The 18,096-nt window shown below is 38.3% G+C and overlaps 2 protein-coding genes across 2 annotated transcripts in view; both read left to right on the top strand.

The window, feature by feature from the left end:
* The window catches only part of LOC134006179 (zinc finger protein 208-like), a 1,001,836-nt gene that overhangs the window by 73,116 nt on the left and 910,624 nt on the right, over positions 1 to 18,096 (top strand). The gene's annotated exons all lie outside the window — the stretch shown is intronic.
* The window catches only part of LOC134006182 (SH3 domain-containing protein 19-like), a 33,223-nt gene continuing 16,770 nt past the window's right edge, over positions 1,644 to 18,096 (top strand). Inside the window, exons 1-2 of the mRNA XM_062445266.1 lie at positions 1,644 to 1,699; positions 14,579 to 14,615. Coding sequence (XP_062301250.1) covers positions 1,645 to 1,699; positions 14,579 to 14,615 — 92 coding nt within the window. The 5' untranslated portion in view covers position 1,644. The remainder of the gene's footprint in view (positions 1,700 to 14,578; positions 14,616 to 18,096) is intronic.

Here is an 18,096-nt window from a genome sequence, read left to right as displayed (position 1 = left end):
GCCTCAGATTTGGAGGTGCTGACTGTCATCCCAGCTGTTTCACATTTGCAAACAGTCCCAGTGCCTGCTGGAGTGTTGAAGCCGACAGGGCCGAATCATCTGTAAAAGCAGAGAAGCAATCCTGAGTTGTAAAGTAAACCAGTAAAAAATCCTACAAGTAATGCAGTATTATGAGTGATATAGTATGCAGTATTACAGTAAAAGTACTGCAGTATTATGAGTGATGTAGTATACAGTATAATAGTGATAGCCCCTCCAAAGGGTCAGCAGATAAATGTGAGGGTGGTGAGATCATTAATGGGAGAGGAAAGAAGAAAAATCAAAGTTCTGATACACAAACGTGTTTTCAGTTTTTGTACTTTTTGTTTAATCTTTGATTTTTGCTGAAATATTGGATCATTTGAACATTTATTGAAATGAAAGCATGTGAGAAGTTTAGAGGGAAAAATCACTATTTGGTGGAGCTGTTAACAACTCATAGACATCTGAAACGTGAGCCCGACTACACACTGCTTTTGTAAGGTTGGAAACCACTGGTTTCACCTTTAACCCTTAAACAAGCAACGTGCACCAGGAAAAACAGACTCTTTAACACTCTGTTAGGAGCATTATTGGTTAAGGTGATAGTTCAATAGTATGTGCCTTGACTTGGTAGAACTGAAGCTTGTGGTAGGTCTATACTTTGATAGAAATGAACAAAATCAGTTTAGAAACTAGTATGTGTGATATTAAAGACCAGGGAAAGCAAGAATGTATCACTTCTCTTTATTAAATAAAACATCCAGTTGATTTTTACCATTATAACCATTTATATACCTTAATAGGGGCAATGTATCCAAGTGGAGACACAACTCATAAAATCCAAAATATATTTAAAATAGTTGTTAAAATGTTTTATTTGAGGTGCAAATGAGATAACTAGTAACATCAAATTATTTTTTTTAACATCTCATTTTCCTTGCTTGTTATATTATACATTGCGTCAAACCTTCATCTGAAAGGTGAAACTAAAGCTGTCAGATAAATGTAGTGGAGTGAGAGTATAAAGTAGTGTCCCATGGAAATACTCAAGTAAAGTACATGTACATCAAAACTGAAGCTATTTAAAAGTATAATGTATATCTTAAACTTTATTGATTTGGCTTTAGTTTTTTTTTGGTGCAAGGTGATTACGTCACGCAGCCGGAGCGCTTGCGGCTCTGTATGTAGAGCTCGAAGAACCGGGAAGCTCCGACAAAACCTCCCCAACCGAGCAACCAAACACAACGACAGCTATTGTTTTACAGATAACCACACGATATAACCTGTTTAAAGCCTCCGGAGCTGCTGAAAGCGGAGCCCAAGTGTTTCAATCAGCCATGGGAGGTCGTTTATCGGACTGAAGTTGACGGTGTTTGGGGTGAACTTGTCTCGGAGTTGTTGTGGTGGATGTTAACGACGACAACACAAGAGGTGGAGGAGGAGGAGGAGGAGGAATAATGTTGCTGCCTGTACTGCTGCTCCTGCCTGTGTTTTAACCCGGCCGACCCGCATTTCCTTTAAATAGAAAGGAGAAGGAAAAGAAGAAAGGGGAGAAAGTAAGGAAGGAAGACAGAAAAGTAAGGAGAAATGGCCGAGGCACGTTCAGAGGAAGAGGAGGAAAACATGATGAGAGACAACCGGGAACAAGTGGTCCGACGACAGCCGAACAGCTCTGGAGGTAAATGAGGGGAAAAAACATGAATTTATGTGGTTTGTTTTGAGCTGTCTCCATCGGGTATCGATACAATGAATCGATACCTGTGGGCAGGGGCGGATTTAGTGGTTTGGGGGCCTCAAGGCAAACTCTGTCTTGGTTCATTTTCACCTTTTTATCAAACTGGGAAACGTCTCAAAACTTTTATCTTAAGTAAAACTAGTTGAAAGTATCATGTTTAATTAAAAGTGAAGAGAAAGATTATATCTGGACAGTTTAACCAGTAATAATTCATCATATATAATTGTTATATTTTGTGATAACAATCTGAATTTGTAACATGCAGTTGTACTCTCCTCTGAAGTGAAAGTACATTGTTGCATAATTCGGGGGACTTTTGAAGTTGCGATGAGTTAGAATAGTAACATAACTCAGTATTTTACATTAATATATAGATAATGAAGGTATAGCTGTCTGGGGTGCTTTTACTTTGGGGCCCCAGACTGTGTCCCACCTTGCTTAATGATAAAGTTTGCCCCTGTCTCAAGTCAACTGGAAGGTTTACACTGAAAATACAAACACTAAATTGAAGCTAAATATTAGCATAAATATCCATGTACAAGACAAGGTGAGTAGTTTTGCAGTATTCAATTGGTGAGTATAGTGAGGTTAAATGGGTCTAATGGCACCTGCTGGATATTTCATACTCCTCCAGGGTTCTCCAGTTATGTGATTTTTGTAGGGTCCCTGTAAACATTTAACATTAAGCTGGTACAATTCTGGGTTTGAATATATACATATATAGTACTGGCTAGGCTAAAACTACCAAGAAAAGCTTTTAATGTACTGATTTTAGTCACATACTTCTAGTACACTATGTATTTACTTCTGTAGTGCCCAAACTTCAACAATGTAGTGTTATCTCAAATCACACATGGCCGTTACACACCTACCCGAAATGATGATTAGCTAGTTAGCAAGCTAGTGTTAGCATTCATATTATCGTTCGCGTCACCAAATCATTACAGACCCCTAAATTAACCCAAGACATCTACTGACTAGGGCTGGGTATTGGTTCTCAATGCCGATAAGGTATCGACTGAAATGTTTTTTATACCAAGTAGTATCGAAACGTCTCCCATCAAACGATACCTGCAATCGATCCTTTTTGCATCCAGAGCTAGAAAATATGACTTTTTTTAAGGACTTGCTCACAGCCAATTAACAGCAACCTGTCTGTGGTGGTGAAGTCGTGGTGAATTTGAGTTAGCGCGCTTAGCAGTTCAGCAGCCAAGATGCCACCTAAACGCTCTAAAGTGTGTCTACACTACACGCCTGTTACACCGGATACAAGACAGAACACTTAATGTGTTAATGGGTATCGAAATTAAGTACTCAGTTGGTATCAGTATCACTTTAAGGGTATTCGGATGGGTACTGGTAAATTTTTAAGTGATACCTAGCCCTATTAATGGTGGCTTGTATAGTGGTGCTTAATGCAAAAAAACACTGTCTAATGTGGCAATGTTCACCATAGTTACAACATCTTTGGAGGCCATTTCCTGTTTGAAAAGTGGTACGTAGCCAAGATTGCGACCGTTGATGGTGAGAAATGTCTCAACTTTTTGACCGTTTTGAGTGCACCATCCGGGGACTCATTTGGCCCTACATTTTCCATACTCTTCAGTGTGAACGCACAATCAAAATATCATATCTAAACTGTACAGAAGTATGAGATTTGACACACAGCAAATGTTATGTACGTCAATGTAGAGGCTAAAGTGACAGAAACATGCCAGAAGATATTCAGGACCAATGAGAAAGAGATGAAGTGTCTGATAATGATAAGAAACATTCGAAGTGTTGGCAAAACCAGCTGTACTGTACAGTTATGAGTGGGAGTCTAACCTGTTCAACTCAAAGCTATAAATTCTTGTATGAACATGCAAGCTACTCATAATTTGGGTCAAAGTTGACACACACAGTTGATAACACACACACACACAGAAAACATTCCCAGTTGACTGTAATGGTGCAAGCCTGTGCCAAGACTTAAAGCCATTAGTTTAATTAAAGCCTCCCTCTTTGTCCCCCCTCTGTCTCTGTCTCTGGCGGAGAAACACAAGTTATCTCGACTCTACAGGGCTATTCCTGTAAACAAATGCTCTCTGTGTGTGTGTATGTTTGTGTATGTTTGTGTGTGTGTGTTTGTGTTTGTGTGCAGCATTAGTCCATAAAAAGCCTCTCAGATGATGCCCTCACTCGCTATCATTTGGAAAGTTATGACACAGGTCTGAGAGCTTTGAAGTGTGACTCAATAAGACCGTGCAGAAGACTTTTTAATGACAACAGGATTTAGAAAAGCTTCAGGGAGTTCCTCAGTTCAGTTAAGACAAGCAGACTACAAACTACACATTTTTTTGTGGACAAAATTCCCACCTGCTGCCACACATGTACTGCAAAGCTGCAACCAATGATTGTTTTTAGTAACCATTAACCTGTCAATTATTTTCTCAATTAACTGATTGGTTGTTTTGTACTTAAAATGTCAGAAAATGGTGAGAAATGTCCAAGATGACGCCCTTAAATGTCCTGTTTTTTACCCCATTGCACTGGCAATTTGTCCTTTATTTGATTTATAAATGAACAACTTAAAAAGTATGAAAATAAATAAACTGAAACACTGAGGCACCTATAAATTGAATCTTACACAGGGAAAATAAGTCCATTGTCCAGGACAAGGTGCAGGTTTATTTGATCATTTTTTGAAAGCGAACAGACAAAGAACAATGGCGTCTGCTGCCTCTCTTGGCCTGCTAAAAAACAAAAAACAACTAATAAACCCTTATCTGTGTCCGCTGGTCCTACACCTAGGCCTGTCACAATAATTATCAACTTATCGTACAATAACGTAATTATTAACATCATCATGTCTATATATGGACTTATCATATGATACATGGACATGACCTTTGACCTCAGTATTGCCACACTTCACATTAGCAGCTAAGATGCTATTCATGTCTCATTGGCTAAGTGAGTAGTGTCCTCCATTCCTCACTGTGACGTCCTGAGTGGAGACTGCAGAAGAATTAAAGGTAAATAACTCTGTCCCCAACCATAATGGCAGTCTGGGTTTTTATACAGAAGTGTAGCGCCAACCCATTATTATGCTATTATATTATCATTATATCAGTGGTATAAAATGATCTTCAAATGACAATAATATCGTTTATCGCGATTATTTCTGAGACAATATATCGTCCAATAAAAAAGTAGTTATTGTGTCAGGTTTACCTACACCTGCCTACTCAAGTTGCCCAGTACCTTCAAAACAAAATCATTAACCAATACTCAGATTTACTAAAATAATATTAATGCAGCTGTATTCTCCAAAATAAAACAGCAACAGGAAATAGATGAATTAATGTTTAATTATTTAAATCTTCATTTCAAAAACACCCAAAACATTAAATTTAGTTTAATCAAAGATTAAAGAAACCAGAAAATATTCACATTTGAGAAACTGGAATAAAGAAACTTTATTTCCTTAAAAAAACGAATCAAATGATCAAAATAGTTGGCAACGATTAATTTAATAGTTGGCAACGACTAATCGACAATAATATCGTTTATCGCGATTATTTCTGAGACAATATATCGTCCAACAAAAGTAGATATCATGACAGGTCTATATAAAACTCTACTGTAAAAGCTTCAGAACTACCTCAGATCAATTCTCTTGTAATTACACAATGCAATAAGTAGTTAAACTCTTGTCTACGCACTAATCTTGGCAGGTGTCTCTAATAATTTATTGCCCCAAAAAGTGTTCAAAATAGTTGGCGATTTATCTAATAGTTTAATCTCTATTGGAGCGTTTACAAGATTGTCCCACTCAGAGAAACACTGGATTAAAGTACTGTAATATTACACTATATGACGGCAGATTGCACCAGACTTTCACATTATGTCCCAGACACACACACGTAGTTAATGTTCAAAACAAAAGAACAAGTGTTAAAAATAGCACAGAGCGGATTTACACCAGCTGCTAGGAACGTTTAGGTGGAAAGGAGGAACTAAAGTTGACCTTTTTATCAACAGAAATCTGAACAACGTGAGACACAGAGTGAGAGAAGCACACTAATATCTAGAAAACAACACAGTTCCCAATAAACAAATGCAAAACAGATCGACTGAGAGAACTACTGAGATGTCGTCAGACTGATTATAAATACAAACAGATGGTTCGAAGTTTGAACCTGACATTCAAATAATTGTAATACTTCCCCAGGCTTTTGAGCATTTTTTTACTGCTTTGATCTCAGTATTCAAATAAGACTCAGACTGCAACTAATGATTATTTATTATGACTGATTCATCTGACATTTGTTTTAAAGTTTACTTTATAAAATGTTTAAAAAATAGTGGAAAAATACCTTCAAGACTGCTATGACGTCTTCAGTTTTCCTTGTTTTGTCTGACCAGCAGTCCTAAATCTAAATCTGTTTAATTTACTGTCAAATATGACAAAAATCATCATATTTGAGAAGCTAAAACCAGATAATTTGGGGCATTTGTGCTTATAAAGTGACTGAAATGAATGAAATACAGATATGTTTTTAAGTAGATCATCTAATCGACTCATCGTTGCAGCTTTGAAGTGAGACAACATTCATATCAGCGCTCTCCAAAGTCTCTGCGCAACAATTAGAGCCACATGATAATATAGAAGCAAACAGAAACCACCCCTTATATAAACAAACTGAGGAGGGGGGAACTTCTCGGATCTGACACCAACAGCTGCTCTTAATGCTTGAGTTGGAAGTCGTCAGTGCAGAAGTTTGAAAGTGTTTATTATAGTGGCTACGTCTTCCTCCGGGTTTAACAACCAATCAAAGGCTCAGGAAGGAGAATTAAAGAAAAAATCTTAAAATGTAAAAAAATTTCACAGCAATGTCTGGCTCCCTCGTTACATCTTTACCCCATAAATAAACAACAACATGATCAACCACAAACAATGAGCCCCCTCCCCAAAATGAAAAAAACAAAACAGTATGATTAGGGTTTGAAGTTCAGCTCTTTTTTTTTTTACCATTGTAGAAAAAATCAGTAGGGTGAAGTGAAATAAGTGGCTTTATTTGGTTATTATTATTATTATATTTATTATTATTATTATTGGTTAGTAGTAGTAGAGGAGGTAGAAGAAGTAGAGGAAGTAGTAGTAGTAGAGGAAGTAGTATTAGTAGAGGAAGTAGTAGTAGTAGAGGAAGTAGTAGAAGTAGTAGTGGTAGTAGTACTGGTAGTGGTAGTTGTGGTAATAATATTATTATGGTTTATTTAATAGAGACAGATTCAATATGCAGGCTTAAACAACTCTATTATTATCATCATCAGTATTGTTGTCATAATAACTGTCTGATGCAGGTATCACACTGTTTATAGTAGAAACTCATTTTTATTACCCTTCCCTAGAAGGACTTTTGAATGTGAGAGATTAAAATAGTGTAAAAAAAAAAAAAAAGAAGGTAAATCAAATACAGCTGTACAATAAATATAATACACTGGATAAAAAGATGATAAGCAAAGCAAAACATGATAAATAGACTTAGAACTAGACATGAGTTCAGGTTTGTTGTTGAATTAAGCAGGATTGAGCGAGTCTCTTAATGATCTAGTCAGTTCCAGGTTTTTCCAGGTTGATCTGAGCTCATTCGTATTGTCTCTTCTTTTTTTTGGCTGCAGAAAAAACAAAACAGCGTTTGATCGCTTGGTCCTCATTTGACGCTCGGAGTAGTTTGATGCACCTCATAATGTTTTCGGTGTTTTCAGCCATTTAAAACAGCAGGTTGCTTTAAAACGTAAACATCAGACCAACCAAGAGAGAAGCTGAAACATAAACACACAGATCTTGTTGTGATGAGATCACTGAGTTTTCAACAAATGTGTTTTAAATGAGAAAAACGTTTTTTGTACCACAGAGAGGATTTAATCTGTAATTGTCACAAGAAGGTGACGCATACATCATCACATTAACTCATACACTGGAAAGCAACGACATGTTTGTGTGTGTGTTTGTGTGTTTGTGTGTTTGTGTGTTTGTGTGTGTGTGTGTGTGTGTGTGTGTGTGTGTGTGTGTGTGTGTGTGTGTGTGTGTGTGTGTGTGTGTGTGTGTGTGTGTGTAGCATTCCAGCGCTGAGTCTGGTCTCTCTGTGGATTTAAAAGCAAGCTGTGATTAATTTCTGAAGTTTGTTTATCTTCATCTTCTCCTGTAGCTGTGGGAAATGCAGCTTAATCAAATTCAAAACCGCAGCTCAGTTTTTGTTACTTTTTAAAGGTCAGAAAGATTTAAAAAAGTGAATGATGTCGAAAATACCAACATTTTCCATTTTTAAAGAGAAATAAAAATATGTTGGATCTATTTAATTAGATATAGTGGATTAGATGTGGGGGGTGGGGGGGGGATTGATTCGTAAGGCCTGTACTCTCCAGGGGCGTGACGAATAAACAACACGAAACACTGACCAATAAAGTTTTGTGAGTTTGGATCACATCCAGCTAATATTTGAAATGTTGTCAATATTAATGCAGTAAACTGAGCACATTTATCTATTTTCAGTTTGTGCAGCGCTGGCTTTGCTCAGATCATTGAAAGAGGAAACAACGAGGAGAGGAATGTGTTGAGATTCAAAATGCTCATTAAAGTTGACAACGTTATTAATTTGTGCCTAAACTTAGTTATTACCATAGACTGTATATAAGAAATTGACGTAACATCTGTGACGTCACCCGTTGGTTTGTGGACTGCTGCTCGGAGGCCAATAGTTCGGATCTGAGCAGCGGCATATTGAAAATTTCAGGTGCATGCTGGGAAAAAAAATACACAGATTCTACTTATATGGGCATCAGGAGGAGCATGAGGCGCCCTCCTGAACCTGTGAACCTATCAACCTGTCAATCCCGACATAGCCACGCCCTAATGCATACCCTGCTTTATCGTCACATATAAAATCAGGGAGGCCAAAATGTCCCAAATGAACATCATACTGCATTGAAGAAGGGTTTAAACTAGCGATTGAGACCATAAACACATTTTGAAAATGTTTACTGAGGTTAGAAATCAAGTGAGAAGTTGGTGAATTCTCCATTGACTTGTATAGAGACGGAAGTCCTTTTGACACCAAAACGGCCGCCCCCTGGTGGCCTTTTGATAGAATGCAGTTTTAAACACAGTTTTAAAGTACATAGTGAATATTAATAATAAACAAAATCTGAGCATTAAAAATTTGAATATAATTCAACAAATACAATTTTAGTTTTATAGAGGAAGATTAGCAGCCTTAGCCATTATGGGTCGGGACAGTTATTTACCTTGAATTCCATATAAGAGGCGGTGAAGTGCACCAGTGAATAGTTTGTCACACAGTGTACTGGAGCAAATAAAGAGGAAATAAAACCTTTTTTCTCATTTAATCAATAATCAGTTTTGAATTGAGAAACGATTCTGAATCAAATTGAACATCAAAGCTTTCTAAAAGGTTTCCAGTCCCGGTAGTAGATTATATTAAGTAATGAAGTGACCATTAGACATGATTCCCACAACAGAGTGACCCAGTTTCTCCACCACAGTGTCTCCTCTCAGTTTGCCAAGTGATAAATGTCTCATGTGAGTGTTTCAGGCTTTCATCTCTTGTGGAGGAAGTTTTCTCACCAAAGACCGAAAGTGGGTCAGTTTGTCAATTAGTGTGTCTGCTGTGCTGCATGCCACCTATTTCAGCTTCAAACCTGCCTGTTTTTTAACCACTTGGGGCCAAAAATAAATAAATGAACCCTTTTAAAAGACAACATCACAGCATCATGTTCAGTTTATCTTACTCTAACTACTGTCATTGATGAGCAGAGCATATAGAAAGCAGCAGATGTGTCAGATCATATGGAGAAGAGACTGTGAACTGGTTTGTAATTAGTGATTTAAGGTTCACTTGTTAGTCGTGCTGATTAACGAACATGCAGAAGCTTTGACATTTCTTTAGTGGACGCACATTAATGGGCCATAATTGTCCCAAAGGATTACATCATAACTAGTTGAGCTGCAGGCTGAAGCGCTCTCCTTCAATCCTGGACCAGTTTCAAACATTGTTGTCCCCATTAGTCACTTGGAAAAATGGGAAAACTGCTGAACTTTCCCTTTAAGGATTCAGAGCAGAACCAGGAATGTTTTAATGGTTTGATATCAGCTAAAATAAATTGCTTTACTTTACAAAAGCCTACAGCTCACATATATAAACTCCGACTTTTAACTACACTGATTTAAGTAGCTGGATCTGGTATCAGCACTATTTTAATAAATATGAACTATTTAGTGAATTTATATTTATGTATTTATTTGTCACATTTTGTTTTAGAAAGATTGTGATTTGCAAAGGTTGAGCTGCACTTTAAAAAACTTCTTCTCTGGTGCAGGAAAAGAAAAGTTTCAGTAGACCAAAGAAGGACTCACACTTGCAGACAGTGAAAAAATTTGCAAATGATTGAGTCCACGTTGGACTAAAGTACAAAACCAGGCCTGATGATAATATGTATATATGTAGGTTACTCTATAGGTGCATCTAATCAATGATTTAGGGCTTGATTGAAGACCCAGATCAAGTAATGATTTGGACTCGCTGGTACAGACAGACAATAAGATGGAGCCACAGAAAACAGGTCATATCTAATTCCTCATTTAAGCCACTAGTGTGTAGCGTTTTAAGGTAGAAGATAAATTTGCACTCACATTGTTGTCAAATTTGATCCATTTTTACAAAGTTAGTAAATCAATGTTTAAGTTAAACACCTTTTTAATTAAACACTAGTATGGGATGGGTACTTGATATCAGGACTGAAATAGTCAGATTGGATCTCTACTTTTAACTCTTTCTTATTGACAAAGAGTGAAAAACATTCATTGAGGAGCTTCTCATTTTGGTCCAGCGCTGACTTTTGCTTTTTCCAGTTAAAATAACAAACGTTGATGACTATTAATCTTCATTCTCTGCCTAACTTGACGGCAAAACCAAAAGTAAACTTGGCTGTTGTTGGGTTTGGTTATCTGCCAAAGATCCTTTGTTAGTTAAGATGCTTCACTCTGTAAAAGCAGCTTGTACATTTTGCGAGTGTTTCTGTAGTTTCAACAAAGTCTAACAGAGTGGTACGTCTTCTCTCTAGAACATCGCTTCACTTCAATTTCAGGAGTCACTTTTCTCTATTTTAATGTTCATATCATTGCACATCAATAATTCAAGATGAAAAACGTTATAGTTTTGAACAAGAACCTTCGTTATTGGGTTGAAGCAGCTCGTGAAAAATGATAATCGGACTCCATATCAGAAGATTCCCAATATTAGAGAATCAGGGCCAGAAAATTACAGCAGCTTTAAGAAGGTTTTTGTCTTCTGTTTTTATGATCTTGAAGTTTTCCTCGAGCAAAACATTGACTCCCTTCCAGCTCCAATCTGTGACCCGTGACCTCTGACCCCTCCGTGCCGAACAAGAAACCCGGGCCGATGACGAGCTCCGAGGAAAATGTGCTGCGGTCGGCGTATGCGCGTTTGAACGCAGCTCCAGCACTAAAACTCAGCCAGCCTGCTGCAGGACAAACATCTGGAAGTGTTAAAACTCCTGATGACTCCAGCAGAATCTCACAGCAGCCAATCGCCGCTCCACTTCCTGGAAGGTGTCTGCCAATCACGACGCTGGGCCAGAGCAGGCGGGCGGTCCGTTTACGAGTTTTAGGGGCAGTGAGAATGAAAGGAGGAGGAAGAGGGGGGGTTAAGAGAAGACTGAACAGAGGAAGGAGAAGTTTTGAGCATTAAGAGGAGCAGAAAAAGAGAGAAAATCTGTCATTTTTCCAGAATATTTTCCAAACACGTCAACATTTAGTTTCTGTGGACTTTAAGGGGAACCGAGCTGACCAGTTGATCAGTTTGTGACGAGAAGGAGAGGAGAGGAGGTAGGAAATGGAAAATACTGACACACACATGCAGAAAAACACAGTGTAGCTCTACTTGTCTTTTCTCTCTTTTCTCTCTTTTCTTTCTCCTTCTATTCACTTAAAAAGATGCAGACAGCAGCTTCAGATGAGGAGAAGTTAGAGAGGTTCTTTGTCTTTTTTTTGTTTTGCTGTCATCTTTGTTGCTCAGGTCTTATTTTTCCAGTTTTTCTGTGTTACACTTCCTATAAATTACCTGTCAATCAAACTAATGTGTGCAGGAGATCAACATCCTCCTGTTAGGGTTTTCTTTTGATGCAGTTTTCTTTGTCTGTTCAACCATGATAACCACTTCTTCTTCTTGTGTTTACCCCCAAAAAACTGGAAACAAAAGGTCGACTGACTATCTGATCGGATATTCAGCATTTTTACAATTATTGGAATCACTTCTAAAAAGAAATCTGATTGCTAATATGTCCAATTAAGGCTTTGATGCAGCTGCTTCTCTTCATCTGTAATCACCACTCTGTGGTTTTTTAGCAATGTCCCGCCCACAGCACTCTCTGATTGGTTACCCATCATGAGTAATAACCTATCAACAGTGGCGGCTGTGCATGCTGCTGTGCTACAGACGTCACTGAGAAGAAAGGAAGGCGAGGCAGCAGATATTGCTGAATTTGCAAAAAAAAAAAAAAAAAAAAAAATCCCAATCCTCTGCACTGAAGTTTTAAATACACCAAAATCTATAGATCTGTTTCTATGGCGACGGGCATGGCCAGTTTTCCATTTACACTGCTGAAGATACCCAAGTAGTGCACTTTGTTGCAGTGGTTTAAGTTGACGTTGAGTCTCTCTTTAAGCTAATGTAAATTTGATAGCGAAGTCAACAAGTTTATTTTTTGAGCCATAATTTAGCCATCTGACAAAAGCCAACATTTTTTTTTTGAAAGGCTGTAATGTCAGGGCAGCTGTGGCTCAGGAGGTTGAGCGGGTCATCCACCAATTGGAGGATCCATAGTTCGATTCCCAGCTCCTCCAGTCCTCATGTTGACGTGTTCTTGGGCAAGATACTGAACCCCAAATTGCTCCCAATGGCTGCCCCAATGGTGTTTGAATATTAGCCTCCATCTGATGAGCATGTTGGCACCCTGCGTGGTAGCTCCTGCCATCAGTGTGTGAATGTGGGTGAATGTGACATGTAGTGTAAAAACGTCAAAAAAAAGACCAGAAAGCGCCTTATAAGTACAGTCCATTTACCATTCTACCAATGTTATTTCTTACACATCACCTACGAGGACTTTTACTTTTAGTCTTAACCTACGACTCTAGTACCATTACTGAATTTAAGCCCTTCAGCTGTTTCTGGGTCTGTTTCTTGTTTCTGTTTGAGAGATGCAGGATTGTTGTTGGAGACTTTGAACGTAAATGATCTTCATCTGAGGTCGTTTTTAATCCATTAACAGACTGCAGCACAGATGGTGTACAGTTGTCAGAGTTGAATAGTCAGTGTTGTTGCTATTGTACGTATTCAGCTCTAGTGATCATTAGTAATGAAGTCGCCTAGTTTTAAATGTCAGGTTCCCTGCTGTCACATGTTGTTAATACATTTAAACAGGGGTGGAGAAAGTATTAAGACCTTTTACTTGGTTAAAAGAATCAAAACAACAATGCAAAAATACTTCATTGCTATATTTACTACTTCAGTAAAAGTACAGAAGTATCAACAGCTACATTTATTTAAAGCATTACAGTAAAAGTACTCGTTTAGCAGAAAATGGGGCTGTGAAGTGCATTATTCATACAGAGGATGGGTCAATGCATTTTATTGTTATAGTTGCATCATGTGGAGCTAGTTTGTAATATTTTATGAGGGTCATGAGATAAATCGGAGAGGTTTTGAGATGTTGGATAAGGCAGGAAAGAAGCTGCGTAACAAATTGAATCTTTGTATTTTTGTGAAATATGGGACAGTTTTACCTCCTTGGACCTTAAACAGTTATCTATTTGAAACCATGTGAGGGGAAATGTCTCTTTAGTGGACCTGCAAGTGATTCAGAGACAACAAACAAAAGTCCACTGGGAACCATTGGCTTAATCTTTTTTAACAAGGTGTTGTTTATTATAATCTCATCATTACGTTATTTTATGTCAACGTTTAATCTAAAAAGTAACTAAAGCTGTCAAATAAATATAGTGAAGTGGAATTATAGACAGTAAAGTCTATAATTCAGAGTAAAGTACATTTATCTTTCCACCACTGCATTTAAATAACCAACTAAAGGCTTTCAAAAGCTGTTTTGCCATAACAAATGAAGCGTAATCGTTAATTTCGACACGTTACTTCTGCAAATGTCTCCATGATAAGTAATAATCGGTATTGGTATTGGTCCTGAAATAAAACCATATCGGTCGGCCCCTACCAGAAACATAAAACACATTGTTTCCCGTGAGTTAAAGGATTGTGTTTCCATCACAAAACCAAACGAAAGACACGATTTGAACACTGTCCTAACTGTAGTGTAGCACATAGCAACATAAACATCTTGCTAATGAGGATAATATAATATATTAATCATTCTAATGCAGAATGAAGTGGAGGTTAACATGAATTTTGACTGTGTGTCGAAAACAATGGAAGAACGTTCACTTGGTCTTTCTTGATGCCTGAGTTTCCGTACCAAGGCAAGAAGTGTTCCATGTAATCCTCTTTGTTATTTAACAAAATATGCAATCTGTGTTTAATAAAGAACTTTTCCAAGATAAAATAGAGTCTAACATTAAATCAGGAGTGATCAAACAATAAATAAAGAAGATTTTTACCAAACACTGAAGTCACTTTGGATGCTGGTCAGTTTTCGATACTCGGTGCTACTGTAACATTTCAGTTAGGTGTTAAATTAATCGGAATCTCTTCATCTTTGTCTTCGCAGGTCGACCGGACAGAAGAAAGCCAGAGCATCGTCACAGGTAAGAGATGCTGCTCTCGCCTGGCAGTTTAACCCTCCTGTTGTCCTCGAGTCAAGGAAGGAAAGGAAGAAGGAAGGGAAGAAGGAAGGAAGGGAGGAAGGAAGGTAGGAGGGAGGGAGGAAAGAAGGAAGGAAGGAAGAAAGGGAGGATGGTAGGGGAGAGGAAAGAAATAAAGAAGGAGGAAAGGAAGGAAGGAGGAGGGAGGACAGAAGGAAGGAGGGAAGGAAGGAAGGAAAGAAGGGAGGATGGTAGGGGGAGGAAAGAAAGAGAAGGAGCGAGGGAGGAAAGAAAGGGAGGAATGTAGGAAGAAAGGAAGGAGGGAGGAAAGATGGACAGAAGGAAGGGAAGAAGGAAAGGAAGGAACGAAGGAAAGGAAGGACATAAGGAAGGAAGGAAGGAAAGAAGGACAGAAGGAAGGGAGGAAGGAAAGGAAGGAAGGAAGGACATAAGGAAGGACGGAAGGAAGGGAGGAAAGAAGGATAGAAGGAAGGGAGGAAGGAAAGGAAGGAAGGAAGGGAGGAAAGAAGGAAACGTCAAAACAGACGGGGTCAATTTGACCCGGGAGGACGACACGAAGGTTAATCAAGATGTTAGCAGGAAGTGTGAATTAAATCTGTGTCACATGTAGAAAGAAGAGTTTTGGCCCCTGGAGGTGTGTTTGATGTTGAGTCCAGGTAAAAGGTCCGATCTTTTGAATCACAACCTTTCACAAAAGAGGGGAGAAAAAAATCATTGAATCTGAAGGTTTTTAAATGCATCAAAAGACCAAAAAGAGTCCAGTTTGAGGCTCTTTTCTGCAGCGTCTTCGTAGACTCGCAGGGACAAGTTTTCTCCCCCTTTTTGCTCTGCGTCTGACACACTCCTGAAAGTATTTTGGCTGTTGGCCGGTTGGCATGGCAACTGGCCAGAGAAGTCACAGGGTTTAAAGACTGTGTGTGTGTGTGTGTGTGTGTGTGTGTGTGTGTGTGTGTGTGTGTGTGTGTGTGTGTGTGTGTGTGTGTGTGTGTGTGTGTGTGTGTGTGTGTGTGTGTGTGTGTGTGTGTGTGTGTCGGTTTAAGTTGATTTCACTTGAAAAATGGTAACCAGAGAAACAAAACAGCAGCCCCTTGCACAGAGAGTCATTTTCAAGGCTGTTTCTGACCTTCTTAACTTAATATCAGATTAAGTTAGTTTTGTTTTTCTACATATTACATTATCTAAATCTTGTGTTTACAGTTTGATCAAACTGCAGTAATTACTTTCAGGTTTTCACCTCAACCAGAACATTTGTTTAAAGCAAAAACAGCTGTGAAAAAAAGGCTTAGTGTAGAAGCAGAGCAGCTTCTATCCTCAGTTAAAACCTCTTGTAGACTCAATCTTAAAACTTCCTGCAGCAGATTTATATTAAAGACAATCAATCATCGTCTTTTCTGGGAGGCTTGTTTTCTTTGAGTCAGATACAGGAAGTTTAGATTTCGCATTAGCAGCATATTAACATCGGAAAAGTCCCGTTATGTCGTTCTCCTCTCAGGTTTTTCTCTTTATTTACGACTGATGTTCAACCAGCAACTCTTTGGCCGTGTCTGCAATCTCTCCCTTATTCACTCATTCACTACTCCCTTTATAATAAACACTAAATAGCTCAGTCAGTAGTGAGCAGCACATTAAGATTTGGGATATCAATCATTGTCGTTTTGTGTCGTCACCATCAGCTGTAGATTTGCACCACGGTAGTTTTCACATCTTTAAAATGTGGAGCGTTGAATTGTGGGATTGTTAACAGAAAGCAGTGTGCATGACGTGGACATTGTGGACAGTAAATGTAGTGCTCTGGATAGTAAATAGTAGGGCTGCAACAGCAATTTCATTATCGATTTGTTGTGTTGCGCAATTAATGCATCACTCGCTATGTTGTGGAGCAGTTTACTTCACCTGCAGACGGAGTTGAGCGAAGCCGATATTGGCAGAGGCGGAGAAAACAGTCCAACCGAAATATTCTGAAGAAGTTTTTTTCTTCTTCTTCTATCGCTTATTTACACATCACATCAATGATATGTCACTGTATAGATCATTAACCTTGTTCTAGTTTGTGAACTAGCAGTAGGAGATGAGGAGAGGAGCAGGTTGATCTCAGGTCTCTACACTGAAAGCCTGAGGTAAGAGGATCGAGGGAATCTAGCGCATCCAATTTGTACGTTAGCTTAATGATGCAAAAAGTAAATGCTACCAAACAGTTTCCCCTATCAGATGACGCAGGGTTGCAGAAAGTTACATTGACAATAATATCATTTGTCGCCATTATTTCTTGGACAATATATCGTCCAACAAAAGTAGTTATTGTGACAGGTGTCGTTACATCAAATAAATAAATACTAATATCTCAGTTTATCCTGGAAACTTGCATTGAATACAACTGTGCATCGACCCTTTTCTTTGGCACAAACACTGAAAACCTGACTCATCTATATTGTTCCAAGCCTGCATGTTTAAAACAGTTGAGCGAGAGCAATAAAAAAAGACCTGCAGCGCTACAGCGAGACCTTCATCTCTATGCATATTCAAACATATAAACTGCCAACACATGCTAAACATTGCTTCACAGCGTTACTCCTCAGGGTGCCATTTAAACCCCCTACGTTTTCATTCTTCACACACATTAGTCTGTCACTTTGCGTTTGTACAACCGAGTACGAATGCCTGCGAGGAATGAATGTAGAAAAATATGCACCATTATCCCCATTAATGTGTGTTTTATACCATTTAACCTTTCTTTATGAAGACTTGTTCTGTTGCCTTTTGTCGGTGTTTGTTACATTAAAAACTAAAAACAGCTGTAAAAAGTTACCATCAAGTTAAACTAAGACCTCTGAAAGGCTAAAAATAATCTAAACATTGTGATTTTATGCTAAATTTGGACTTACAAGAGTCACTTTACTGCTTTTTATGAAGTGCTAGTCCAATGCCTTCTCAGTGAAACAGAGAGAAAACGGAAAAAACAGGAGTATTTTTCCATCAGTGTTTGAAAGTAAAGCAGTTTTGGAGTGTTTGGGCAGTGTCAAGGGTGAGTCATGTGTGTCTGTTCATGGTTAAAAGCTCTGCAGGAGAAAAAGAGAGCAAGAGAGAGAAAGACTGTTAGAGACAAAGAAACACAGAAAGAAAACAGACTTGAAAGCCAATTTTTTTTTTAGTAAAAAGACGCAAAGTGCGAGAAAAGAGATTAAGACATCGGACTTCCTTCTGCTGACCGGGTGAGTCTCTGCAGAGCAACATCTTACATTTTTCCATTTAAATAGGAAAGAGGAAGAAAAAAAAACGTTGGCACAATTAAATCTTGAAACATCTTTTAAATCAGTTTGACAGGTTTTGGGTTGCAGGCAGGTGACGTCTGAGAATTTGATTTACGCCGAAGTTCAGGGGAATACCAGGGAATTTTCCCTAATTCTCATTCTGGGAATTTTTAAAGATCATTCTTTTACTTGGGTAGATTAAGAGAAAAACAATA

Source organism: Scomber scombrus, chromosome 23 (assembly GCF_963691925.1).
Source record: "Scomber scombrus chromosome 23, fScoSco1.1, whole genome shotgun sequence".
NCBI classification, from domain to species: domain Eukaryota; kingdom Metazoa; phylum Chordata; class Actinopteri; order Scombriformes; family Scombridae; genus Scomber; species Scomber scombrus.
This window is presented reverse-complemented; position numbering and strand designations above follow the sequence as displayed.